Here is a 27,628-nt window from a genome sequence, read left to right as displayed (position 1 = left end):
GCTCGTATAGACAATTCTGTATGTGGCCATCTTCCTATAGCACTATTTAATTCTCATTATAAAAAGAAGCCTGCTTTACATTCTGTGGTGTTTTTAGGTGGCTCTTCTCAGAAAACATGGCTTGGCTTGGCTTTTTTTTTAATTGAAGTATAGCTGATTTACACTGTTGTGTTAGTTTCTAGTGTACAGCAAAGTGATTCAGTTACGTATTCTTTTTCACGTTTTTTCCACTATAGTTTATTACAAGATATTGATTGAATATAGTTCCCTGTGCTATACAGTAGGACCGTGTTGAAACATGGCTTTTCTTATTGCTGCTTGCCAATATAAATATATGCCTTATTTATGAGAAATCGAATTTATAGTATGTGTGGCATAGGCTTGTTGGAACAAATACACTGAAGTTCTAAATCTTTTAGAGAATTAGTGATTTTTATTAAGATGATTAATTTTTATTTCATAGTTAATCTTCCATGGCTTTGCTAATAGACCTACTGGCTGGGAAACCTGCAAACTTTGAAATCTGCCTGGGTTCATTCAAGTGTTAGCTTTTCCCTTGATAGCTGGGGGACTTAAGGCAGATTGCTTAACTTTTGCTGATCCTGTTTCCTCAGCTGTATGTAAAATGGGGATAACAATAGTACACACTTGTTAGAGTTGTAAAGATTAAATGTGAAAACATGTAAAGCGTTTACATTGTGTCTGATACATGGAGTGCGCAAATGTCCTACTTTCACTGCAGGGATGTTAAGAGTTGAAATTATGCCTGGAAAGTACTGAGCACATTGGATGGCACATAGACGCACTCTACGGTAGCTGTTATTGTGTGGGTTGTTTCAAGTATAGCACAAATGTGAACTGTTTGAATCATACCTTTTCTTTAGCCAGGGAGGCAAAGAGTCACTCGGAAGCAGAATAACCTGCCAGACCAGAGCAGCTCTCAGACGGCTGACAAAGGAAACGATGGTCAGCCAGAGAGGCCTGGACCGAGACGAACTGCTCCCGGACAAAGGCGAATGCTATGTAGACACACAGTCAATGATGCGGTTGTACCCAAGGGCCCAGAGACTGCTGGCAACCTGACCACTCCCCAAGAGGCTAGCATTTCCCAGTCTTAACAGTAATAAGGAATTATCTACTGCCAAGAAGTGAGTCCTCAACAAGAAGATGCCAAGCATGAGTACAGCTTAGAACTAAATGAACTTACTGTTTGTCTTGAGAGAAAAGCAGAAAGGTCCTGAAAGCTTTTCTGTGGCTGATGGAAGGAATGCAACAACAAAAAGCTATCACCATCTCTTTCCTCTTCAAAGCTAATGGATACACTTGAAAAGGAATGGACAAAAATTCCAGTAGTGTCCAGATCCCTAAGACGCTTCTTATGTATTAGGGTTCCTTGGTTACAGTGAGGTTTCATCACCAGATTCTGACCTCCTTCTATTGAAAGGTGCTAGACCTCTGGGATGTGTATAAACTTGCAAACCACAGCTAAAAGAATTCCTCCCTCTTGTGATAAGCTGAAGAAAAGCAATTTAGGTTTCATGGTACCATGGAGGCCGGGCGGAAATGTTGCATTGGAATGCAGGAAATAGGACCCAAAATATGTCCCTTTGCAAGCAACACTTGAACCCAAAGATGCCTGAATGCCATTTTGATGCTCATTTTAGTTGAAAGGACACATACGACATGTTCTACACTATGTATGTGAGGAAAGTTGGTTATAATTTTTCTTCTAAAAAATTAAGTACAGATAATTGATCACTGCACTAATACATCTGTAGCAGTGTCTCTGGAAAAATCCCTTTCCGTTAAGAGCCTCCCTTAAATGTCACACCTGATGGATGGTTCCTGAACTAGACAGTAGACTTGGCACACCTTTTCTTAGTCTTTTGATTCAGATTCAAAACGTACAGCACAAACCAGGTCAAAGCTACCTTAAATTAGAATTTATTGCCATTTATAAATTTCCTTTTTATAAATTTCTATAGCTTATACTCATTTTTTTGTTATCAATTGGTCTAGGGCTGCAAACATGGGTTTGTCCAGAGTACATTTTCAAACAACTTTGTAATAGGAAAATGGTTCTGTGCACGTTCTTGGAAACACTTGCGTATGTACAGAAGGGAGGGGCTGATTATTTTTCTACAAAGTAATTTATGATTTTTAATTTTCTAATGTGCCTTGGACATGTGCCAAATGATGGAAAAGAAACAGTAAACTTTATGATTCTTGAGCGTGTCATGGTGTACTTTTTTGTTTGTTTTGCTAGGGAGATGTATTTCTCAGCCTTTCTGCTATAAACATGTGCTTTGTATATGGAAAAATCTTCCCCCATTGGATGGAGATATTTTATTTTTCAGTTATAGATATAAGTACGACTGAAGCATGTAAACTGGATCATCTGGAGAGCATTACCCATGTACCCTGAGTAGGGCTGACCTAATCCAGTAAGCCCGGTGTCTAGGGCCCCCACAAGGATGTTTGAATTTCCTTTAACATCAGAAGAGCAAAACCGAATATAATACAGCTTCTGAGCCCAAACAGGAAATAAGCACTGTTGCTTTGCAAGCTTCTTTGTTCTATTTTTACTCCTTTCCCCCACTTTTGAACAAAACCACCTTATTGACGACTTAAGTTGCTGTACTTCTCTCCCATCCTAAGTAAGAAACTTGACCCTATGCAGTTTATCAGCACGGCCATTTCCAAGATGCAAATACATATATTTGACACCACCTAATTTTGGGGGTGGTGCAATATAATATTGAAAACTTTCACATATACCCCCAATTAATTTCTAACAATTGTCCTGGCTTGTAGAATTGTCAAATGAGGAGCCAGGTTCATGGAAATAATAAGGGGGCTAATTTGCACCATCAGAGCTGGGGTCAGGCCCTGGCTGGCAGTGTCACCTGAATTGGCAGATTCCAGCTCAGTGTGCCCTTCATCTGGAGGTGTAAATGCCATGAATGGGACTGCCAGTGTTAGGGGAGAAGATTCCTTTTGAGCTACTTTGGTAATCAGCAGGGTGAGCAATCTGAAATGATTACCTCAATTATTTTTAAAAACACTTGTGTTTTTCTCCAATTACTTTCCCACTTAAAAATAAATTTGGCAATTCAGACACTGGTAATGCTCGAATTTCTGTTTTGTGTAAGAATGTTCTGAATTCAAAGTTAAATTAGAAAGTTGAGAATAACCACCCCCCCACCCCGTGGACGGAAACGTACTCCACCCCCTTGATGCAATCAAGAATCTCTATCCTTGTACACAGAGTCACTTTCCATTCTCGCGTATCTCTGAAGGATGGGAGGTTGACAGTCTTTAAACACATTCACATTGGTAGCTGCCATCAGGACAGTGGTTATTCTGCAAGAGAAAGTGTGTAGCAAACTTGCTGAGAATTGTCTAGTCTCCCTCCAGCGTTTCTACGTAAATGAGACATAAAACAAAATTTACCTGTAACTGGGATTTTTGTTTTCAAAATCCTTGATCAGATTTTACTTTTGATGATTTACTCTGTTACTCTGAAAAATTTTTGATGTTCTTAATGGTTCTACTCATTTGTTTATTCAGGAATACTAGACACTTTATTCTAACACTGACTTTCTTCACCATCTATGGTTACAAATCTCAAACATAGTGAAATCTCAAATATAGTTTAAACATATATCAGCAGTGTGCTAGCTAAAGCAGAGATTGGGATTGTAAATCACATTTCCCATCACTTTCCTGCTATTAATCCTATTCATCTCATTAAATGTTAGCTCCTTCCTCCAGGGCTAGGCCTCCCAGGACTAAGACATCTATCTACAAGCTTACACCAAACAGCTTACTTGAGAGTTCAGTTTATTTATTTATTTATTTTTGGCTGTGCTGTGCGGCTTGCGGGATCTTAGTTCCTGACCAGGGATTGAACCCGGGCCACGGCAGTGAAAGTGCCGAGTCCTAACCACTGGACCGCCAGGGAACTTCCTACAGTTAAGCTTATGATCTAAATTTATGAGCACAGTTTTTCATAACCTGGGGGGAGTAAAGCACAATATAAGAGATGACACTTTAAAAATATATATTTATTTATTTGGTTGCACTGGGTCTTAGTTGCAGCAGGCGGGCTCCTTAGTTGTGGCAGGCGAACTCTTAGTTGTGTCACGCATGTGGGACCTAGTTTCCTGACCAGGGATTGAACCCGGGCCCCCTGCATTGGGAGCATGGAGTCTTAACCACTGCGACACCAGGGAACTCCCAAGAGATGACATTTGCTTTAAGTTACCTGCAACCTTATCAGTGAAGACCCAGAACATTTCTACCAAAATGTTTAACCACTGAACTGTCTCAACTGGATCTGAATCATTTAGAAATCATTTCTCTTACAAACGTGTTTACTAGCGTTGAAGTATTATTACCAGCATGTCTCAGTTATTTTGGTAATTTTTTTTCCAATGGATGTATCCTCTAGTTACAGAGGTTGTTTGGATAGGGGTCATATTTGTTAGATAATTTAGTCTCAATGCCTTTGAAAAGCATATTATAAATGAAACTGAAGCTAGGAATTTTCCCACATTAAATGTAAGTACTATCTTCAGGAAGAAAAGTAGCTTACCTGCTTTCAGAACCTATGTCTTGGAAATATCAAAGTTGACTCACCTTAATCCATGAGTCTTAAATCGCATGATGTTACCGGACACTGCTATTTTCTTTTTACTGAAGATGATTGAGCAGCTTCTATTTCTGCTAAGGCCATTTTCCCACCTAACACTAATGTCACAATTACAAAGGATATATTCATGCTGCTACACATGTTCAAAAGCTTTTGATAGGAAAGGATAAAACTGAAAATGCAGGTCTTCTGTTCATTCTGCTATGGTTTTAAAACAGGTCTGTCCAAATTGTTTTATTTTGCATAACAAGTTTATTTTTAAAAGGCATATAGACAGTAAACAAAGTAAACATCCCATCAAGATCTTAAACTGCAGCCAAGTGTTATCTGTCCTAGAATTGCTCCATTAAGTTCCAGTCTCTAGACGTCTTAAATTCAATAATCGTCATCTTCATCAGAGTCCATTACTTTTCTTCTGCTGAACTGGGGGGAAAATTAAATGAGTATCATAACATGTTTCACAAAGCATAACTCAGATTTTCTGAGAACACAAATTTTTACCTACTACAGGGAGACATTTCTGTCTTGAAAACAACTTAGTGTTTCAAAACAATAGAGGAGCCTTGAAAATTAGGCCCTCAATATATGCAGCCTTTCTCCCCAAACTTCCCTGTGTTATAAAATGAAAATGTCTATGGGCTGAAACATGTTTGATACAGTACATGCAGATGCAACGCTTATTTAAAATATCAATCTTTCTTTTGCCATGTGCATTTGGGGAAACTTACTTTAACTGTTGTTTTCTTTTCTGTTTGTTGGCTTACTTTTTCGAGGATTTCTATTAAGCCTTGTTCTGATACCTAGGATAACCATAGAGAAAAACAGTATTTTTTTTTTTTTTGCGGTACGCGGGCCTCTCACTGCTGTGGCCTCTCCCGTCGCGGAGCACAGGCTCTGGACGCGCAGGCTCAGCGGCCATGGCTCACGGGCCCAGCCGCTCGGCGGCATGTGGGATCCTCCCGGACCGGGGCACGAACCCGCGTCCCCCGCATCGGCAGGCGGACTCTCAACCACTGCGCCACCGGGGAAGCCCAAGAAAAACAGTATTTTTTTAAAACAAAGAATTGACCTCAGCAGACTGAATGGTTTTAGTCCTTCCGGGGTGCGGGGGTAGAGGTCAAGAGGGAAGGAGAGTGGGACAGCGGGCTGAAGCCACTGGCTATAACTCTTGGTTTAAGTTCCACATAAAATCTGCTCTGCTAGTCTTCATTTGAGGGAGGAAAAGTATCCATCAGTTAGCTTCCTCGAAAAATACAAAATTAACAGGTACTTAAGAACACCTTCATCACCACTGGCAGACAATGACAACCACCTACACCACTGTGTTAAGTGTCAGGGACAGAGATACACCATCTCTGCCCCTGAAACCTTGAGAAGCTTAAAAGCAGGAGACGAGTCACTCAAAAAAGATGAAGCAGTCGTTGTCTCTTCCACACACATTCTCAGTGTAAGGGGTTCAGGGCGGGCTGACCCCTGTAGGCTGTGGTGGCGGCAGAGGGCTTCCCAGTGCAGGTGGGGCTCATCTGGGTCTTGAAGCAAGGTCGGGGATGCAGAATATACCCATCATGGCATTACAGCAACGTACATAATAACCAGGAATTTTAGCACCTCTTCATTTGCAAAAAAAAGCGTAACTTTACCTGTTTTAATTGGTATTATTGACAAACCTTGTTTCCAGTGTAGAAGCAATTTAGGCTAGCTGACTCTAACAGTCACTGGTTCCACAGCAATGTCAGAAAAGGAAAGAAGCGGAGGATTTTAGAAAAGACAATTAGTTATCTTTTAGGAATGATGGTAGATACAACTATTCTCTCCTTTAAAAATTGCTTCAACAAGAATTCTGCAACCAGAAAGAGATAAAATTGACCTTCTGAAAATGTTTTGATAAAGTAGGTAACAATAGGTTAAAACTGCCTCAAGGCAGTCCAAGCTTACCTTCCCACTTAGTTGTCCGTACCGTGCCATCTGTATAAGGTAATTCTCTACTGCTTTAGTTTTCTCAGGCTTTACAAGTGCTAAGTTACTTACTAAAAAGGAAAAAAACAAAATCTATATACACACACACAAAAAGAAGTCAGAACTAAATGCACTTATATTATACCTTGAAACTAAGCACTGACATTTCCAAAGCCCTTCAGACTTATTCATGTCTTGAGACTAGCAAGGTAGATAAGGCAGATGCTGCTATTGTTACTCCTCTTAAAAACGAGGAAAACTTGAGTTCAGCTGTCAGTCTCAGTTAAGACCACACAGAGGTCCTGGCAGAGCTAAGATTAAACTTGGGTCCTCAGATTCTAAGCTCCATGCTTAAAAAAAAAAATGCACTATTGCCCTCTGAAAAGCAATTTATATATTACTACACATATATAATCATAGTGATTCATCTAAGCCTGCCTCTTCTAAGCTGGGCTTCAAATTACAATACAGAAGATACTGGTTCATTCTGATGGATCATTTAGTATGTTTTTCTACATGGCTTTTATGAAAAATTTTATTATGAAAAAAAATACACTAAAATGAAGAATACAGGCATATCTCATTTTACTGAGCTTTACAGCTACTGTGTTTTTCACAAATGAAGGTTTGTGGCAACCCAGCTTGGAGCAGGTCTATTGGCATCATTTTTCCAATAGCATTTGCTCACTTCATGTCTTTGTGTCACATTTTGGTAATTCTCACAATATTTTTGAACTATTATTATTCTTATATATGTTATGGTGATCTGTGATCAATGATTTTTGATGTTATTGCAAAAAGATCATGATTTGCCGAAGGCTCAGATGATGATTAACATTTTTTAGCAATAAGGTTTTTTTTTGCAATAAGGTCTTTTTTAATTAAGGTATGTACACTGTTTTTTTAGACATAAGGCTATTGCACACTTAATAGACTAAGTATAGTATAAACTTAACTTTTATATGCGTTGGGAAACTAAAAAATTTCTGTGACTCACTATACTGTGGTGGTCAGGAAGCAAAGCTGCAATATCCCCCAAGGTCTGCCTGTACAATAAACCAGAGCCCCCAATCACCTGTGTCAACTACCAGCAACATTTTGTGACTGACTCGATTTAAGAGTTGTTTCCTATAAATTTTACCTAATACAGTCGTCCCTTCGTACCTGCAAGGACCCCCTGAGGATGTCAAAATCCAAGGATGCTCAAGCCCTTATATGAAAGTGGTGCAGTACTATCAGCCTTCCGTATCCGTGGATTCTGACTCCACAGATACAGAGGGCCGACTGTATGCACTTGGAGATCATCTCATTGGTAGGAGAGAATGGAGCTGGTACTTCTAATAATGATTTAAGTACATTTCTTTAGGTTTATAAACTTAACATTTCTTACAAATAATCTATATCTCACGTTTTAAGGTTAAACAAATATTTAATCTAGAGATAGCAATAATTTCATATATATCTCCCCATTCAAATAACTAAAGCCAATTTTATGGAAATAACTTAAAGAAAACTGAAGATGCTTACATCGGGCCCGGGCTGACTGATCCAGAACTTGGGCTAAGATACTGTTCCTCATTTCTGCTTCCCTACAACAAAAACAGGTCAAGCAAAATTAGAACTAAGTTGTCAGCATTCCTATTGAACATAGAAAGTTGTAACGAATCCACTCTTACACTCAAAGGCCAGCATTATATTTTGTGAGTGTATATCTTTATATCTTGTGAGGTTGAAAGGTAAAACTTCACATTTTCCTAATCAGAGTGCAGTTTCAGTTCAACCACGATTATAAACATTTATTAAGTACCTAGTGTGTGAGAGGTGCTAGAAATCTATAGTGAGATTTCAGGCAATTACAAGGACCAAGTGATTAATCCCTGTAATTTTCTTAGAGATAAAAGAAGCTGAGGTCCACGGAGGCAACGTTAAGGAGACACAGGTAACTGTGGCCAAGGTAGGACCAGATCCCATATTTCCAGACTCTCAGTTCTAGTTTTTGGGTTGGGAGGGGAGTTAAATTATAACTGTTTCTATCCTTGCATCCTCCTACCTATCCAAGTAGGAACTATTTCAAGTTCACAGGACAGTGGTTTCAAACTTTTTTAAAGCAGAAATTGTTTTTCAAATGAAGCCCTTCAAGGAACTTAATACGTAACACAGACAAAAGCAGAGATTCTTTGGCTGAATTTGAAGGGGAGCTCGGGCTGGCTGTGCCTACTAATTGCCCCCATCTGAGGAGCCCTGGGGTTCATGGAACACAGACTGAAGCCCACTTCCATAGGCCATTTCCTTATCACTCCTGAGTACTTCAACCCTGCCACGAACTATTACTACATTTCACTAAATCTAAGAGGCCACAGAGTAGAAAACACACCATGGTATTCTCTATCTCCAAGAATGAAAAACACCCTAGATGAGGTGTCTAATAGGAGACCCTCACTCAAAGCTGGGGTATCATCCCAGAGCAACATCCTCAATACACAGTAAACAAGAAATAAACCCGCTACGCAGAAAGGAACAGCAAGGAAGTGTGCGTGCAATGACCTTGGCCCTGAGTGGAGGAAGAAAAAAGTGTCTCTGAGAATTTGAACTTCAAGCTGTAGTCTTGCAGGTTTGCTGTCTGAATTCACAGCACCAGTAATGGAGAAAGGGGGAACCTCAAGCAGTGAATTTTAAGAGGTCTCAGGTTAGACATGACCCACGTGATGGCAGAAGCAAAAGTAAATCCTCTTTGGAAGAATCCAGGACAAGAGCAATCAATTAGGAGACACATTCGAATGTCAGATATGTTAGAATGTGAAAAAAATGCACATCTTATAATCAGTGAAATTCACGCAGTTTTATTTTCTTCTTAGCACTATCCCAGGTGCTTACCATCTGTCTTCTCCCTCTAATGTAAGCTACGTAAGGGCAGGAACCTTCTCCACCTTGCCTATCTCTGTAGACACAACACAGTGCCTGACCGAGAGCAGGTGCTCAGTATTTGCTGGATGAATGAATGAGTTAAAAGGTAGCCCTGGGAGGTATGGTGGGGCGGGGGGGGGCGGGCGGCATGGGGAGTTTAATAGGCCTCCAGATTTGCAAGATGAAAAAGTTCTAGAGATTTGTTGCACAACAATGAGAAAATAGTTCATATGACTGAATTATACTTTTAGAAAGAGTTAAGATGGTAAATTTTATCTTATGTGTTTTTTTTTTATCAGTTAGAAAAAAAGGTAGCATGATGGGGTAACTAGGCATTCATTCAATAAACCTGCCAAGTGTGAGGTGCTCTGTGATATTCTGGGATAAAATAACACTGAGAATAGAATGATAGTTAATACTATCGAGCACTTACTAAATGTGAAGCACTGCACCCCTGCAGTCCTCACCACATACCTGTGAGGTAAGTCCTATGATTATGTTGGTTTTAAGGTAATCACAGTTTAGCAGAGAAACATCTATCAGTAATTGTAATACAAAGTAATAAGTGCTGTGGGGTTCCATACATGTTTATTTAACAAACATAATAACAAACAGTGATGATGATTTCTGGAAAAATCACTATGCCAGGAAGATCTTTAAGAGTCACACACCTATTAAGGTGACTAAAGTAAAAAAAAAAAAAAAAAAAAATTGCATGAAACCATCCTTCAAAAAAAGTTCAGAGTTCCCACAGACACAGAGAACAGACCAAGAGATCGGTGTTGGGAGGTGGGACAAATGAGTGAAGAGTATCAGAAAAGTATAAACGTCCAGTTATACATAAGTCATGGGGATGAATGTCCAGCATGGTGACTATAGTTAATACTGTATTGCATGTCTGAAGGTTGCCAACAGAGTAGATCTTAAAAGTTCTCATCACGAGAAAAAAAGTTTGTAAGTATGTGTGGTTGGTGATGGATGTCAACTAGACCTACTGTGCGGATCATTTCACAATATGTACAAATATGGAATAATTATGCTGTACACCTGAAACTTACGTCGTATGTCAAGTACTCCTTAAGTTAAACAAAAGAGCCACTACATTAAAAACAAAAAACAGTTCAGAGTTCCAGCCCGTACCTTTGCTTTGCTTCCTGTTGTGCTACATCGCCAGGGTCCTGAAAAAACAATTTTATCTTTTAGTAATTTCACAGAGGAAAAAAAACAGGAACTCCTATTTTCTTTCTGATACCTAACAGGTTCCTGCAGTGGTAGAGACGGCTTACCAAATAATTAAAAGCCGGGCCTCACAAAACTCAAACTGATAGTTTCCACTTACTACAACGTTTTGATAAGCTTCTAGTCACAATCTAAGAGAATGTTTTAGAATACAAACAACCATTAGGGAGAAGAGTCCTTGCTCTACAAAACCGTGTTTTACGTGGTAAGAATAATTTCTGTAAAAGAAAATGTGCTTCGGTATTGGGGACGCTGAAGATTCAAACAGCCCTCCTTCCAGACCATCCCGCTCCACCCCTAACACGTTACTCCCTTCCTCTTTGCAGTAAAGCCCTTACTTGGGCGTTTTATCTACGGGATTAGTTTAGTGCCTGGCCCTCCCCGGGACTGTCAACTCCATCAGGCGATGTTCCCCGCTGTACCCTCAGCACCTGGCACACAGCAGACCCTTGGGTCAGAACAATTAAATTCTAAAAAACATTCGGCAGGAATGCTAGTCGAAGCAGGCTAGATCCACGAGCTAAAGGCACCGAGAGACCAGAGGGGCTGAGAATTCTGTTTGGGACCAATGCCTGCCCGGACGAGAACCAGCCCCTGCCCGGGAGAGGCCCGCGCCCGACCCGCCCGGGGCAGCACGTGGTCCACTGGCCGCCCGAGACCCCGCGCGGCGGGGAGAGGGACCGAGCCAGCTCAGAAGCGACCAGGAGGCCGCCGGCGGCGGAGGCGGGGTCCTCGGCCGCGGGGAGAGTTGGGGCGTCGGCGCCTGGAGCCTCCGCCCGGGGCCGCGCCCTCCACCTCGGGTGAAGGCGGCGCCCCTCAGAGGACGGGCCTGGCAAAGGGGCGGGCGCGCTCACCCCGTGCTTCGCCTGCAGCTCGGCCAGCCTGTGCTTCCTCAGCGCCTCGAGCTCCTCCTCCGCCATGGTGCGGCCGTCCGGAGACAGCAGCCGCGGCCACGCTCCAGCCCACTCGAGAGACCGCTGGCAGCCCCTCAACGCGCCCGCCGCCCTCCCCACTGCGCAGGCGCCCGCAGCTCCCAGGCATCACCAATCCAGCCCGGAGCCGCGCCGCGCGCCCCAGCCAGGGTGCGGGGAGAGGCCCGATTCCGCGATCGCTGGCCGCAGCTTGCGGGGCAGAACCGCTGCGCGGAGCCTTCCGGACTTCGGTTCCACCTCCCGGCTGCAAATCTGTTCTCTGCGCTCGCGGCCGCCAGCCGGGCAAAGATATGGCTGCGTGTGGGAAAAGATAGTAACCTAGAAACAGGCCATCCTCAACAAGTATAATAACAGGTAAAATTTGTTGGTGGTCTGTAATGTGCTAGCCTCATGTTATCTTCATTTACAGATGAGGATCCGGGCGCTTAGAAACGCTAAGCGGAGTGATGGAAATGTTCTAAAACTGGATGGTGGTGATGGTTGCACAATTTTATAATTTGTTCAGAAATATTAAATTGTACCCTTAAAGTGGGTTGGGGGTGGGGCTGGAGCAAATAGAGACTCTCTGGTCATCCTGCCGTTAGGAAGCCAAGTTAAAACAAACTTGGAGGCTGAGAGTCGGAATCCGATGGGCCTTTCCTCAGAGGTTGGTTTGGGGGCAGTGGGATGTGGTGTGAACTCCGGGACACTACACACACACACACACACACACACACACACACACACACACACGCACACACACACACGCTGTCCTGGGGCGCGCGCACACACACACACACACACGCTGTCCTGGGGCGCGCGCGCGCGCGCACACACACACACACACACACACACACACACGCTGTCCTGGGGTGAATTCCCTGGCGGTAAAAGCGCGCCTTTGGAGTGGGGACATTGGTGTGTGTTGGCCGGCATGTCAGCTCCCTAACCCTATGTCATGCATGTGCTGTCTTTTCAGTTGTGACAAAATATAAAATTTACCACTTTAACCATTTTAAGTTCACAGCTAAGTAGTGTTAAATGTGTTCACCTTGTGCAATTTCTAGGACTCTTTTCATCTTGTAAAACTAAAACTGTGCCGTATCCCCCCTTCCCCCCAGCCCTTGAACCATTCTACTTTCTGTCTCTGAATTTGCCTGTTATAGGTACCTATACAAGTGGAATCATACAACATTTGTCCTTTTGTGACTAGCCTACTTCACTTAGCGTAATGTCTTCAAGATTCATCCATGTGACACCGACCAGGGTTCTTGGCCTTCCCCAATCAATAGAAATTGATCAGAGACTAGACAAGAAATTCAGGCAAGGCTTTATTGGGGCCCCTGCTGCAGCAGGGGGGAACGAGAACAAGTAACAGTTTCTCTTGTTCACTCCCTGGGGCTGATGAGCTTGTTCCTTATATGGGGTGAGGGTAGGTGTGTGTCCAGGGGTCGGGCCAGAGGGGGAGCTTAGGTGTTTTGCCCACCCCTTTGGTGGTGTTGACTGCAGGAGGCATACACAGTACCCTGCTTATGCTCCAGACACCCTGTTTTTGCACGCAGCTCTTCAGAAGTGGCAATTGGGCTTTCTGGTCTCTTTGTACCTTGTCCAGAATTTGCCCCAAATGCACATGTGCACAGTTATTTTTAGTCCCTATAGCTTCTTTGTATTTTGTTGCTTGAGGAGAGGTTTGTCCAGGTGCAAGCACTGCAGCAAAGCATCCCAGGTCCCAGCCTGTCTCACATATTGTTGCGTGTGTCAGAATTTCTTTCCTATTTAATAACATTTCTCTCTCGTATATATATATATTATATATATAACCACATTTTGTTTATCCATTCATCACTTGGGTTGTTTCCTCTTTTTAAAAAAAATTATTTTTATTATTTAATTTATTTTTGGCTGCTTTGGGTCTTTGTTGCTGCGCGCGGGCTTTCTCTAGTTGCGGGGTGCAGGGATTACTCTTCATTGCAGTGTGCGGGCTTCGCATTGCGGTGGCTTCTCTTGTCGCAGAGCACAGGCTCTAGGCGCGCGGGCTTCAGTAGTTGTGGCACACGGGCTCAGTAGTTGTGGTTCGTGGACTCTAGAGCGCAGGCTCAGTAGTTGTGGCACACGGGCTTAGTTGCTCCACAGCATGTGGGATCTTACCAGGCCAGAGCTCAAACCCGTGTCCCCTGCATTGGCGGGCGGATTGTTAACCACTGCGCCACCAGGGCAGCCCCAGGTTTTTTCCTCTTTTTGGCTCTCCTGAATAATGCTGCTATGAACATTGATGTATAAATATCTCTTTCAATTCTTTTTTTTTTTTTTTGCGGTACGCGGGCCTCTCACTGCCGTGGCCTCTCCCGTTGCGGAGCACAGGCTCCGGACGCGCAGGCTCAGCGGCCATGGCTCACGGGCCCAGCCGCTCCGTCTTTCAATTCTTAGGTATAGAGAATCCATGTGTTTTGAATTTAACATTCTTAAATATTAAGGATGCTTTTTCTCTAATATGTAAACAGGCAAGATTTGGGGGGGAGAGATGATAAAAATGGCAGTCTGGAGTCGACTTCTATTTCCGGGTGTCAGGTTTTGAGACCCTTTGTGGCCGGGCTGTACAATGGGCCATGTGATGGGTCATGTGACTTCCACTCACAGGGGAAGATGCAGCCCTACCTGGGCTGATGCCTGAGTGGCACACACCCATGAAGAGGGAAGGAAACCAGATAAGCAGAGATGGGGCTTCTCACCTCATTCCTCAAATAAAAAATACATTCCCAATGGATTAAATACTTAAAGGTTTAAAAAATAAGTCACAAAACAAAGATAAATTTTTTATGTAGCTGTGTGACTATTTTAGGGCAGATATGAAAGGACTCTCTGTCAGACCATTTGGGTTTCTTCATCAGCCTGTTCAGGTTTTCTGTTTCTTTTCAAGGTAATTTTAATTGCTAGAGAACCATTCATTTCATTCAGGGTTTCACATTTTAGAAACATCTGGCTATCACATCTGTATCTGTGGTCATATCCCTTTTAGGCATTGTTGACTTGATTGTTTAGTTGGGCTGTTGTTTCTTTGTGTTTCTTGATTATGCTTTCCAGCTATTTTAATATTTTGCTGTTTTTCTTTTTTCCCCAAGGAACTGAAATTTATCAGTACTGATTACTTTCTTCATTATCTATTTATTTCTACTTCCTTTTCATATTTCCACTGTTAATTTCTTTCTGCTTCCTTCAGATGAATATTCTATTTGTTTATTTTTATTCTTTCTTGTTTAATAATGAAAATATTTAAGGAATGAATTTACTTGTGAGTACAGGTGTGTGTGTGTGTGTGTGTGTATAGTGTTTTCAACTGTCTTATTTTTTTCTCTTTCACAATGTCTTAAAACATTTTCCTATTTTGTAAAGGTAATAATAATTTCTTTAAACCCTGGTCAAAATAATATGGTTAAAAAAGTCAGTTGTACGTGAGGAAAAGCAGCTATTCCTGGCCCACTCCTACCCAACCCAGTCTTAGTTCCCCAAAGGTAAAACTTTACCTCCAGCTTGCTCTGTAGTTATTCCTTCATTTAGTCTTTTATTAACTATGTATTGAGTGCCTGCCGTCTATGTGCCTAAGCAACTGTTTTAGGTACCAGTGTATATAGAGGTGAATAAAAACAGGGAAGGATCACTGCATCCCCCGCTACATAGTACTGGTGGAGTGGAGATATAGTATAAATATAGAAATAAAAGACAGAATATGTATATTAGATGTGATAAGTCAAGTTCTACAGAGGAAAAAAAGGCAGGTAGTGGGGATAGGGAGCGGTGGATCAGGGAAGTGTTCACTGAGATGGTGACTTTTGAAAAAAGACCTGAAGGAGGAGAGACAGAGAGTCACAGAGACATCATATGGAAGAGAATTCCAGGCAGAAGGAAGGAATGCAAAGACCCTGAAGTAGGAGCCTGCCTGAAATGTTTAAGGAACTGCAAGAGAGCCATTGAGGCTGGACTGTAAACTGTGTGTGTGAGGAGAAGGCAAATGCAGCATCAGGAAATGAGTTAAGAGGCTATTTATTTTTTTAAATTTTATTTATTTATTTTTGGCTGCGTGCGTTGGGTCTTTGTTGCTGTGCGCGGGGGCTCAGTAGTTGTGGCTCATGGGCTCTAGAGCACAGGCTCAGTAGTTGTGGCACACGGGTGGCTTATTTGCTCCACGGCTTGTGGGATCTTCCCGGACCAGGGCTTGAACTCGTGTCCCCTGCATTGGCAGATGGATTCTAAACCGCTGTGCCACCAGGGAAGCCCCAAGAGGCTATATATTTAAATAACATACCTATGCTATGATGTCTTCATTTATATAGTTTTAGACATTTTCTAATCCCCTGATGGATAGGGATTTGACACACTCCACAACTCCTACTTTTCTTCCTTAGTTTCCTAATATATATATTACTGTTTTCAGTTACAAAGTTGTATATTGTTTAAGCAACACACTTACACCTTCTCTTTCTTATTCCATCAGGTGTAGACAGTGTCTCTTGACTCCCAGCTTTAAAAGATGAAGATGCCAGCATCTCTAAGCTTCCAGTAAGTTTGCATCCTTTTTTCTACATTCTCAGCTTCTATTATCTGTGCTTCTTATTATCTGTGCTACATCTTATTCATATTCCAATTTGTAATCATAATTCAGTCTTTTTTTCCTTCCTTTTCATTGAGATATAATTGACCTACAGCCCTGTATAAGTTTAAGGTGAACAGCATAATGATTTGACTTAGATACATCGTGAAATGATCACCAGAATAAGTTTAGTGAACATCCATCATCTCCTGTAGATACAAAAAAAAAGAAAAAAAGAAAAAGGAAGAAAAGAAAAAATATTTTTTCCTTGTGATGAGAACTCAGGATTTATTTACTCTCTTAACGATTTACATACGTAGCATAAAGCAAAGTATAATTATATGAATCATGTACATTACATCCCTAGGACTTCTTTACCTTATAACTGGCAGTCTCTAACTTCTGACCACCTTCATCCAATTCCTCCTCCCCTCAAACCCCCCTCCCCCCTGCCTCTGGTAACCACAAATCTGATCTCTTTTTCTACGAGTTTGTTTGTTTGAAGTATAATTGACCCACAGCACTATGTTAGTGTCTGGTGCACAACATAGTGATTCAACATTTCTATACATTACAAAATGATCACCATGATAAGTCTAGTTACCGTCTGTCACCATACAAAGATATTACATTATTATGGACTGTATTCCCTATGCAATACATTGTGTCCTGTGACTCATTTATTTTGTAACTGGAAGTTTGTACCTCTGGATCTCCCTCACCCATTTCACTCCTCCCTCCACCCCAGCTCTCCTCTGGCAGCCACTTGTTCGTTCTCTGTATCTGTGACTCTGTTTCGGTTTTATCTATAACTGCTTTTCAGTTCACTTGTTTTGTTTTAGATTCCACATCTAAATGAAATCATATGGTATTTGTCTTTCCCTGTCTGACTTATTTCGCGGAGCATAATACCCTCTAGGTCCATCCATGTTGTCGCAAATGGCAGGATTTCCTTCTTTTTTATGGCTAAATGATATTCTGTTGTACACATATGCCTCATTTTCTTTATCCATTCATCCACTGATGGACACTCAGGTTGTTTCCATGACCTGGCTTTTGTGTATAATGCTGCAGTGAAATTGGGGTGCCTTGTTTTTCTTTATCAAAGAAAACTGAACATTTCTAAACTCTCCATCATATCATGTATTCTGGCAGACTCTACTTTTGTTATCAGATACCTGTCTTCCTCCTCTCTCTTTAATCTGGACAGGTTCCTCTCTAGGCCTGTTGCATTCCTGTCGTTCTGGATTTCCCTTTGTTGCTATTTTAGGTTGTATCCTGTTTTTTGGATTCCCTGTTTTCTTTCCTGGTTTAACCCCTCATCTTTTTGAAGCACATCTTCAAGTAGTTTTCTAAGAAAAAGAGCTAGTAGGTAAAATTTCTATGTTCTTGCATGTCTGAATATTTAATCTTATACTTTAATTGTTTGGTTAATTATAAACTTCTAGAAAAAAGAATTTTCCCTCTGAATTATTTTAAATTAAAAAATTTAAAAATTATTTGCTATTTTCCCTTACAGCTTTGTTATGTATCAGTTGTATTTCTTAAATTCCTTACTTTTCATTTTGAAAAATATCAAATCCATAAAAAAATGGAAGGAATAGTGAAAAGAACACCTATATGTCCTTCATATAGATCCACTAATCATTAAGATTTTGCCACATTTGGTATATCTTTCTGTCTACACACATGTGGTGTGCATGCATACACACACACACACACAAATGCACATACACATGCACAGTTTTTCTGAACCATTTGAATGTAACTTTCAGATATCATGTCACTTCACCCCTAAGTATATATATCCTAAGAGCAAAGACATTCTCATGCATAACTACACTACAGTTATTGCACTCAATAAATTAATGTAGATAAAATAATATCATCTAACTGATATACAACCCACTTTTGTCTCTCTCTAATTGTTCAAATAAACTTCTCCACAACTGTTTGTTTTCTTGTCAATCCATGATTCAGTTGTGTTTAGTAGTCAATCTCTTTGAAGGTATATCTCATCTGTTTTCTAACATTTGGTATTGGTGATAAAAAATCTGAATTTTGTTCCTTCACGAGTGGTATTTTTTTCCTTGCGGAAGCTTTTAGAGTATTTTCTTTTTTTCCCAGTGTTCTAAAATTTTGCAGACATGTGGGTCTTTTAAAAGACCTTGTGATGTTTGCTCTGTAGGTACTTTCAATCTGAAAACTTGTAACTTTAACCTTTTGGAGATTTTGTTGTATTGCTCATTTGATAATGTTTCCCCTCTGATTTCTGTCTTTCTTTATCTGGAATGCCTGTAAAACTGGACCTCCTGGAAAGGTCTTCTGAGTCTCATTTCTTTCATGTCTCCCATCTCATGGTCTTTTTGCTCTGCTTTCTGGAAGATTTCTTCTGTTTTATCTTCTGGGCCTTCAATTTATTTCAGCATCACATTTTCATTCTGTAAGAGCCCTTTCTTGTTCTCTGATTGTGCTGTTTACTTAGCATATTGTTTTTGATTTTGAATGCAATAACTTCCTGAATATAGTTATGATTATAATAAGAAAAAAGTTTTAATTCTCTTCTATCTCCGGAATTAGTTCTCTTTCCTTTGAGGTTGTGTTTTTCCTGTTTGTGGTACTTTTTTAAGGCAGCCCTTAGCAAATTAATACAAATTTCTGGCTCTCTTTCTTTCCCTCCCTTCCCTCCTTCCTTCCTCCCTCCCTCCCTCCCTTCCTTCTCTCCTTCCTTCTTCCTTCTTTCTCCTTCTTCTCCTCCTCTTCCTCCTCCTCCCTTTTCTTCTTCGTTATTTAATGGAAGAACTCTCAGGTGTTTCACTTGCAGAGTTGATCTTTCGAGGCCCTGCATTCTGAACGAGGGGAGGAGCTAAGGACTGGACTGTTTAAGACAGAGCCTTTGGAGTAATCCCAGTGTTTTTGGCCCCGTCTCACTTGCGTACTCTGTCTTATGCCTCTCTGGAATTCTGTAGGGAAGATCGGCAACCTCCTCTGCGGTGTGTCATCTGTCATTACTTCTGTATCAGCTTGACACAGTCTCACAATTTTTTTTAAAACTTTCTTCCACTGATGGACAACTTCCTGTTCTCTTTGTCATTGTGGATTTATTCCCATTTTAGTCCTTTACTATCATTTTTGTAGGGTCTTAGGGGGAAGAAGAGAAAAACTGAGTGGCCAGCCCATCATTTTGAAAATAGCACTTATTTTCTTGTCTCCAACTTGCAGTTTTGATCTTTTTAGCTGAGAAGTTATTTAGGAGGCTTGTATCAGTCAGGATGGGCTAGGCTATGCTGTATAACAAAACTCTCAAAATATTAATGGCTTAAAACGGCAAAAAAACGGCTGGGGTCTCTGCTCCAGGTCTCCCACTCTGAGACCCAGGCTAACAGAGCAGCTGCCATCTTGCTGTTACCAGTTGCCATGGCGGAGATAACCTAGTGAATCATGCACTGTCCCTTTAAGTTTCCACCCAGAAATGATACCCATCATTTCTCTTCATATTTCATTGGCCAAAGAAAATCATTTGACTATTCTTAACATCAGAGGGGGTGAAGAAGTACAATCCTACCCTGTGCCTAGAAAATGGAAAGCTGGAAATGTCTGTTGAACAGTACAATGAACCACCAGAAGATTGTAAAATTTCAAGTGTTTGAATTCTAAAAACTTTTAACACTTGAATTAAAAAAAATTGCACTGGAATTAGAGAATGTAGGCTTGTATAAGATTCCTGAGATTTTTTTCATTGCATTATTTGTGACTGATTTTTTAAGACGCTATATGGGATTGGGAAAGATGTACCCTTTGTTGGTTGTAGACAAGTTTGACACATACACAACATGAAGCTATTTATATCTTCTATATACCTGTTAATTTTTTTATATACCAGATCTATCAAAGACTAAAGAATTATTTAATGTTCTTACCATACTATTGTGTTTCTATAGATTTCTCCTTGTTTTTTTTTTTTTTTTTTTTTAAATGTTGGGGGTAGGAGTTTATTAATTAATTAATTTATTTTTGCTGTGTGGGGTCTTCATTTCTGTGCGAGGGCTTTCTCTAGTTGTGGCAAGGGGGGGGCCCCTCTTCATCGCGGTGCGTGGGCCTCTCACTATCGCGGCCTCTCGTTGCAGAGCACAGGCTCCAGACGCGCAGGCTCAGTAGTTGTGGCTCACGGGCCCAGTTGCTCCGCGGCATGTGGGATCTTCCCAGACCAGGGCTCGAACCCGTGTCCCCTGCATTAGCAGGCAGATTCTCAACCACTGCGCCACCAGGGAAGCCCTCTCCTTGTTTTTATAACAGTTTTGCTCTCATATTTACCTTGTAAGAGTTCATAGTAGATATGCATTTTCTATTTTGTTTAAATAACCTTTGTCTCAATTAATAGGACTTTTATTTTATTTATTTATTTATTTAAAAATTAATTGATTAATGTATTTATTTTTGGCTGTGTTGGGTCTTCATTGCTGCTCACGGCTTTCTCTAGTTGCAGGGAGCAGGGGCTACTCTTCGTTGCGGTGCACGAGCTTCTCATAGCAGTGGCTTCTCTTGTTGCAGAGCACCGGCTCGGCACGTGGGCTTCAGTAGTTGTGGCACTTGGGCTCAGTAGTTGTGGTGCACAGGCTTAGTGGCTCTACAGCATGTGGGATCTTCCCGGACCAAGGCTCGAACCCATGCCCCCTGCATTGGCAGGTGGATTCTTAACCACCGCGCCACCAGGGAAGTCCCCTAATGGGACTTTTAAATTCTTGTTCCATTGCCACATGTCTTCTGTACTCTCTTAGGATCTCAAAGTGCTTTTTATAATTAAAATTTTTTTTTAATTTTTAATTTTTTAAAAGTGATATTGAATTTGGTGATGATTTCCTGGATATGACACCAAAAGCATAGGCAACAAAAGTAAAAATAGATATATTGGACTTCATCAAAATTAAAACTTTCAGGACACTATCAACACAATGAAAAGGCAACCTACGGAATGAGAGAAAATATTTGCAAATGATATATCTGATAAGGGGTTGATGTCTAGAATATAGAGAACTCCTATAATTCAGCAATGAAACAAACAACCCAATTCAAAATGGGCAAAGGACTTGAATAGACATTTCTGCAAAGAAGATATACAAATGGCCAACAAGCACATGAAAAGGTGCTCAACATCACTAATTACTAGGGAAATGCAAATCAAAACCACAGTGACAGGGAACTATATTCAATATCTTGTAATAACCTATAATGGAAAAGAATCTGAAAAAGTATGTATATATCATATATATATATTATATATATATATATCACTTTGATGTACACCTGAAACTAATGCAACATTGTAAATCAACTATACTTCAATTAAAAAAAACAAAACCACAGTGAGATACCACCTCACAACCATTAGGATGACTACTATCAAAAACACAGAAAATAGCAAGTGTTGAGGAGAATGTGGAAAAATTGGAACCTTTGTACACTGTTGTTGGGAATGTAAAATGGTGCAGTCGCTATGGAAAGTAGTATGTTGGTTCCTCAAAAAATTAAACATAGAATTACCATATGATCTAGTAATACATTTCTGGGTATATACTCAAAGGAATTGAAATCAGGGTCTTGAAGAGATATTTGCACACCCATGTTCATAGCATCATTATTCACAATAGCCATAAGGTGGAAGCAGCCCATTCACCCATTGATGAATGAATGGGTAAACAAAATGTGGTATAGACATACAACGGAATATATTCAGCCTTGAAAAGGAAGGAAATTGGAACAGGTACTCCAACATGGATGAACCTTGAAGTTGTTATGCTAAGTGAAATACGCCAGTTACAAAAAGGCATGTACTGTATGATTTCACTTATATGAAGCACTTAGATGCTATGGACTGAATTGTGTCCACCCTAAATTCATATGTTGACACCCTAACTCCCAGTGTGGCTGCATTTGGAGACAGGTTCTTTAAAGAGGTAATTATAGGTGGGGCCCAGTATTGCTACTGTCTTTATAAGAAGAGACCAGGGATGCATGCACACAGAGAAAAGGCCATGTGAGGACACAGTGAGAAGATGGCCATCTCCAAGCCAAGGAGAGAGATCTCAGGAGAAACCAAACCTGTCAGTACTTGATCTTGGACTTGTAGGCTTCAGGACTGTGAAAAAATAAATTTCTGTATTTTAAGCCACCCAGCCTGTGGTAATTTGTTAAGGCAACCTTAGCAGATTAATATACCAGAGTAGTCAAATTCATAGAGACAGAAAGTAGGATGGTGGTTTCCAGGGTCTGGGAGGAGAAGGGAATGGAGAGTTATGTAATGGGTACAGGGTTCAAGTTTTGCAAGATAAATTCTGGAGATTGGTTGCGTGACAATGAATGTGCTTAACATGGCTGAACTGGACATTTAAAAATGGTTAAGATGGTAAATTTTATATTATGTATATTTTATCACAGTTAAAAATAAACATGTTTTTGGGGCTTCCCTGGTGGCACAGTGGTTGAGAGTCCGCCTGCTGACGCAGGGGACACGGGTTCGTGCCCCGGTCCGGGAAGATCCCACATGCCGTGGAGCGGCTGGGCCCATGAGCCATGGCTACTGGGCCTGCGCGTCCGGAGCCTGTGCTCCTCAACGGGAGAGGCCACAACAGTGAGAGGCCCACGTACCACAAAAAAATAAAAAAATAAACATGTTTTTAATTGTGATAAAATATACATAATATAAAATTTACCTTCTACCATAGCCCTATTTTTCTCCTCTCCTTTATAGCAAAACTGAAAAAAGTGGTTTCTGTTTGCTATCTCCACTTCTTCATGGCTCACTTTCTCTTGAACCATTCAGTTAGGATTCTCTGAAGCTGCCTTGTTCAGGGTTACTGAGATAATTCCAGTCCATCAGCAGCAATAATTCCAGTCCATCAGCAGCAATGTTACTGTCTCGCTCCTCCTTGAGATACTTGCCCCATGACCTCCTGGTTTTCCTCTTGCTTTTCCTTTGTAGGATGGGGCTCGCCCCTCCTCCTGACTTTATCTGCAAGTTACCCCAGGACTCTGCCCCAGGCTTTTCATACTCACCCCCTGGCAATCTCATCCAGTGCCATCTATACACTGGTGAATTTCAGGTTCTATCTCCAGCCCACCCTCCCTTGGAACCCAACGCAGAACATCCACCTGCCCACCCCACATCGTCACAAGGATGTCGACCAGGCATCTGAAATGCATCATGCCCCAAACAAATCCTGACTTCTCCTTCAGAACCTGTCTCCCTCCATTGTTTGCCATCTCAGTAAATAGCACCACCTTGCAACCAGATTGAAAAACAGGCACCCTCGTAACTGCACACCAAAGATCTTGGAGTCACCTTGACCCCCCTCTTTCTGTCTCACCCCACATCCAGCTCACCCGAATATCTTGTTGTCTGTCTTCAAAATCTCTCCAGGGCCTGGCTCCTCCCCACCTCCTCTTCTACCACCTGCCTTGGCCAGGCGAGCTCCTCTCATCTGGATGACTGCAGAGGCTTCTGAGTTAAATGAGCAAATGAATAAATGCTATGAGTGTTGAAATTAGCGATATGAAATATAAATGTGTATGCCCGAGGACACCATCTGAAATGTAATTGAACGTTTTTCTCTGCAGGCTGCAGGTGAGAATAGGTGATCATATAGCAGCATATGTAACCCAGAGAACTAGCAGTATCCCCGCACCCCTCTCACCCAGTAGCTAATGTATACCTGGTAAAAGACCGCTAGTATCACCAGGAAGTCTGCAGACACACAGACGTGCATCTCTGTTGACTAACTGAAAGTACATTAGTACGGCCATTAGAACTTTAAGAGAGAAATCAGAGAATTTGAGATACTGACCACGCGAATAACCAGATTATCGGAGAATGAGCTGCTTTGCTTAGGATGGTTGATAGTTCTGAGAGGAGCAAGGGTGGTCCTAGTTTCAAAGAGTGTGGTGTATGACCCCCCCACCCCACCCCCAGGCCGCATCCTCTTCCCATACCTATCTTGGTAGCAGAAACAGCTGGAGTTTAATGGTCTATTTATTTATTTAGATTTGGCCAAAAGGGACACATCAAAGTTATGGCACTAAAATGTTTCTGCTCTTGGGGCGGATACTACATTAAAACATCCTGTTGCCGGAAGAAGCAACTCTTGAAGTTGGACGGGTGGTGGGAGGCTGAGAGTGGGGTGCGGCCAGGTGTCTTGAGACGAGTTGCTTACTGATGGGCGGGAGGTGTTAAACCTTCTGGGTGATGCAGTCTCCTCGGTACCACATGAGTCAGGTGCTGGCCGTGCTAGGACGAGGCAGAACCCAGAGCAGTTTTTGGGAGGGATCTGAAACAGAACTGGAGGAGCTTCTGGCAGTGGCTATGTGGAAGGTAAAAAAAGGAGAGAGAGAGAGAGAGAAGAAGAAGAAGAAGGAGAAGAGAAGGGGGGGGAGGGAGGGAGGGGAGGGTCGTCACTCACGGGGGAGGGCTGCCTCTCAGCATCACTTCTGTGACCTATTTCAGGATGGACACAGGTGATGTGGACAGGTCATCGTTGTGTTTCCCATCACTTGCAGTAGCCGCACAGATAGTCCCAGTGTCACACAGAGGCAGAGCCTACAGCACAAGTCTGTCCCTCTGAAGGTTCAGCCCCATCTTTCTCCTCCCAGGACAGGCCAACCTGCTCTGCTCAGGTGCCCAGGGATCCCTTAGTGCATAGAGTCCTGATATGCCCTGCCAGCAGCAGAGGGAGCCCACACTCTACCGAAAGGGATTAAGTTTCTCATTAGAATACAAAGCAGAAAATACAATAATGGTGTTTTTTTGCCACGCAGTATGTCCTTACAGATGAAGCTTTAATCTCCCTCATACATCTCCGTTGCTGTAAATTCCTGCTCTATTATGGTACCATATGCCGTGATTCCCTGGGAGAAAGCCACAGTAAGCTTGGCGGCGAGCTTGGGCTTCTGAGCTGTTTGTGCCGCGTGTTGAATCACATATTATCTCACACTTAAAGGTATGTCTTAATAAGCTCTTTTATATCAGTTTATTAGCCACGATCCTGCAGTTGATCAGTTATGTCATGGAAGGGTTCCACGGAGCTCACTGACAATTATGAGATGTAAAAGGCAGAAGGAAAGTTAGGCTTGAAACACAACAGAGTGCAGTTCATCTGATGGTCTAGCAGCTGCCGATTCGCCTTCTCATCTGTGTCTAAGTAATAGATATTGATGCTTCTCTGCTCAGAGCAGACCTACTGTACATGCAGTTGCCCACAGTGCACAGAATGGCATTTTTTCAAAATCCTTTCCAGCTCACTGTTAAAGGCACAATGTCAGATGTCAGGACCCACAAGGGTTACTCTTGGAGCTAAGCCACACCATCATTGCTCCTCACGCTGTGCTCTTTTTGGGAAAAAGAAACATGTTCGCCTTTTGCCTCATTTCCCTCCCAAAGCAATTGACCAAGTTCTGAAACCACTCTCAGGAGGAAAAAAACCCCTCAGGTCCTGTATCCTTTATGATGACAGCTGTCATCTGTGCCTGGTGGGAAAGGGGGGCCAGCAGGAAACATTTAGAAAACAGTTTTTCGCCTAAAACCAGTCATGGAGTCTTTGACTTCAGAAGCAGTTCCACTCAAGCTTCTGTGGCCACTTGCTGGGTTGGCAGCTTCTTTCTGAGGATGATCTCCATGCCACAGGGTGAGGGTACCACCATGTTACCCTGATTAGGACCTCCTTCTCCTAGCTGGAAAGCTAACAGGCACAGGGCCAGTCTAAGAGCTTCCCAGGCCCCAGAGGCTTCTACTTTTGGATCCCCTACTACAAAAAATGTCAAAAAAATGGAAATGCACCCCTATCCCACATCATGATGTATAAATAACTAATAAATGACAAAATGGGCTTGGAAACTAGTTGACGTATTATGTCTCATCAAGTGTATTAATCCTGACGTTGCATTGTTTTCTCTATAGTTTTGTGCTGATACATTTTTTTCCTCCTAGGCTGTGTACATACCCTTGGGTCTTTGGAGCTCTCTGAGTTCTGAGCCCTGCTCCTTGAGGCGAGGGATGGGGGCGGGGAGTGGAGAGGACTTGGTGCAGAGGATGGATGCTGAATGGTTGGGGGCCAAGATGAAGTTTGGTCCTAGCCCTCACCTGCCTGGTCCAAAGAGAACCAACCTCAGAGGAAATTAAGAGGACCCTTACCTGTCCTTAAATAAAACCAGAAAGATTCTCACCTGTTTGTAAAAAAAGGTGCAGAGAACGGGAATACCTTTTCTAGCAACATGCTCATTCATTCATTCATTCATCCCCTCATTCAAAAAGCATTTTTTTGGAAACCCTACTAAGTGCCAAGCCTAGTGCTCGACATTTGGGAAATAAAGGCAGGTAAGATGCAGTGCCTGCCCTCAGGAGCACGGAGTTCCTCAGTCCCTCTGTCCTGGGGCTGCTCTTGGTCAGCCTTCCAGGACCCACCCTTGCCTCCATAGCTTCCACAGATATATTCCTGGCTGTTATGAGCTGTGTCCTCCAGAAATTCCTGTATTGAAATCCTAACGCCCAGTGCCTCAGAAGGTGACTATATTTGGAGATGGGGCCTTTAAAGAGGTGATGAAGGTTGAATGAGGTCATTAGGATGGGCCCCAATCCAATATGAATGATGTCCTTGTAAGAAGGGATTAGGACACAGATACACACAGAGGGAGACCATGTGAAGACGCTCGGAGACGATGACCACCTACAAGCCAAGGAGAGAGGCCTCAGAAGAAACCAACCCTGTTGACACCTTGAATTCAGACTTCTAGCTTTCAGAACTGTGAGAGGATAAATTTCTGTACTCTTGTTGCAGCAGCGCTAGCAAACTAATGCACCAGTTCCACAGGTGGCCCAGAAGACTCCCTTGAACCTTTCTCAAGAGAAGAAAGAAAAGACAGCCAGCCCCTCCCCGACCTGGTGGGAGCTTCTGCCAAAGGGCAGCCTTACTGTGCACTTACCCCAAAGACCCTCAGCCTCATTTCTCCTCAGTCTGCTTCCTTCAGGTGCAGACACATCAGCGGGGTTTGGGGAGTTTGCTGAGGATGCGGGGGAGCAGGGTTAGGGGCTCCCTTTGCTCAGTCACAGTGATTTTTCTCTCTAGAACTTCCTGTGTGCTGTTCTTTGGGGGAGGGGCTTTCACTCTGCTGCATCTACCCAGGCTCTGGGGGACATTCAGTCCTCATTTTGCTTTTCTTCATCTTCTTTTTTTAAAAATATTTATTTATTGGGCTTCCCTGGTGGCGCAGTGGTTGAGAGTCCGCCTGCCAATGAAGGGGACACGGGTTCGTGCCCCGGTCCGGGAAGATCCCACATGCCGCGGAGCGGCTGGGCCCGTGAGCCGTGGCCGCTGAGCCTGCACGTTCGGAGTC

At 42.3% G+C, this 27,628-nt stretch overlaps 2 protein-coding genes and 1 long non-coding RNA gene across 13 annotated transcripts in view; 2 read left to right on the top strand and 1 right to left on the bottom strand.

The window, feature by feature from the left end:
• ANKRD27 (ankyrin repeat domain 27) overlaps window positions 1-2,228 on the top strand; it is a gene marked incomplete at its 3' end in the record, with an annotated part of 54,897 nt that extends 52,669 nt beyond the window's left edge. For 10 of the 11 annotated variants that reach the window (XM_081217538.1, XM_081217537.1, XM_081217540.1 and 7 more), the window contains one exon: window positions 885-2,228. In XM_081217538.1, the coding sequence (XP_081073664.1) occupies window positions 885-1,118 (234 nt within the window). The remainder of the gene's footprint in view (window positions 1-884) is intronic. The other variant, XM_081217541.1, reaches the window with a different exon arrangement.
• Window positions 2,229-4,868: 2,640 nt separating this feature from the next.
• PDCD5 (programmed cell death 5) lies at window positions 4,869-11,776 on the bottom strand. Its single transcript, XM_081216913.1, has 6 exons — window positions 11,608-11,776; window positions 10,655-10,692; window positions 8,138-8,199; window positions 6,590-6,681; window positions 5,383-5,454; window positions 4,869-5,077 (listed from the first exon to the last, which is right to left on the bottom strand). Exons 1-6 carry the CDS (start codon window positions 11,671-11,673, stop codon window positions 5,030-5,032), a joined length of 378 nt encoding a protein of 125 aa, XP_081073039.1. The 5' UTR covers window positions 11,674-11,776; the 3' UTR covers window positions 4,869-5,029.
• Window positions 11,777-11,856: 80 nt separating this feature from the next.
• LOC308606262 overlaps window positions 11,857-27,628 on the top strand; it is a 94,792-nt gene continuing 79,020 nt past the window's right edge. The window contains exons 1-2 of the long non-coding RNA XR_014013791.1: window positions 11,857-12,039; window positions 16,154-16,218. This is a non-coding gene — a long non-coding RNA (uncharacterized lncRNA). The remainder of the gene's footprint in view (window positions 12,040-16,153; window positions 16,219-27,628) is intronic.

Source organism: Mesoplodon bidens (assembly GCF_964165515.1).
Source record: "Mesoplodon bidens genome assembly, chromosome: 18".
NCBI lineage: Eukaryota > Metazoa > Chordata > Mammalia > Artiodactyla > Ziphiidae > Mesoplodon > Mesoplodon bidens.
This window is presented reverse-complemented; position numbering and strand designations above follow the sequence as displayed.

Bases quoted from the DNA above. Each gene is read 5' to 3' on its own strand.
- PDCD5 (XM_081216913.1), bottom strand. From the start codon at position 11,673: ATGGCGGAGGAGGAGCTCGAGGCGCTGAGGAAGCACAGGCTGGCCGAG. The intron at 8,200-10,654 runs GTACGGGCTGGA...TTTTTGTTGTAG, and splicing joins CAACAGGAAGCAAAGCAAAG to GGAAGCAGAAATGAGGAACA. The intron at 6,682-8,137 runs GTAAGCATCTTC...TTTCCTTTTTAG, and splicing joins TCAGTCAGCCCGGGCCCGAT to TAAGTAACTTAGCACTTGTA.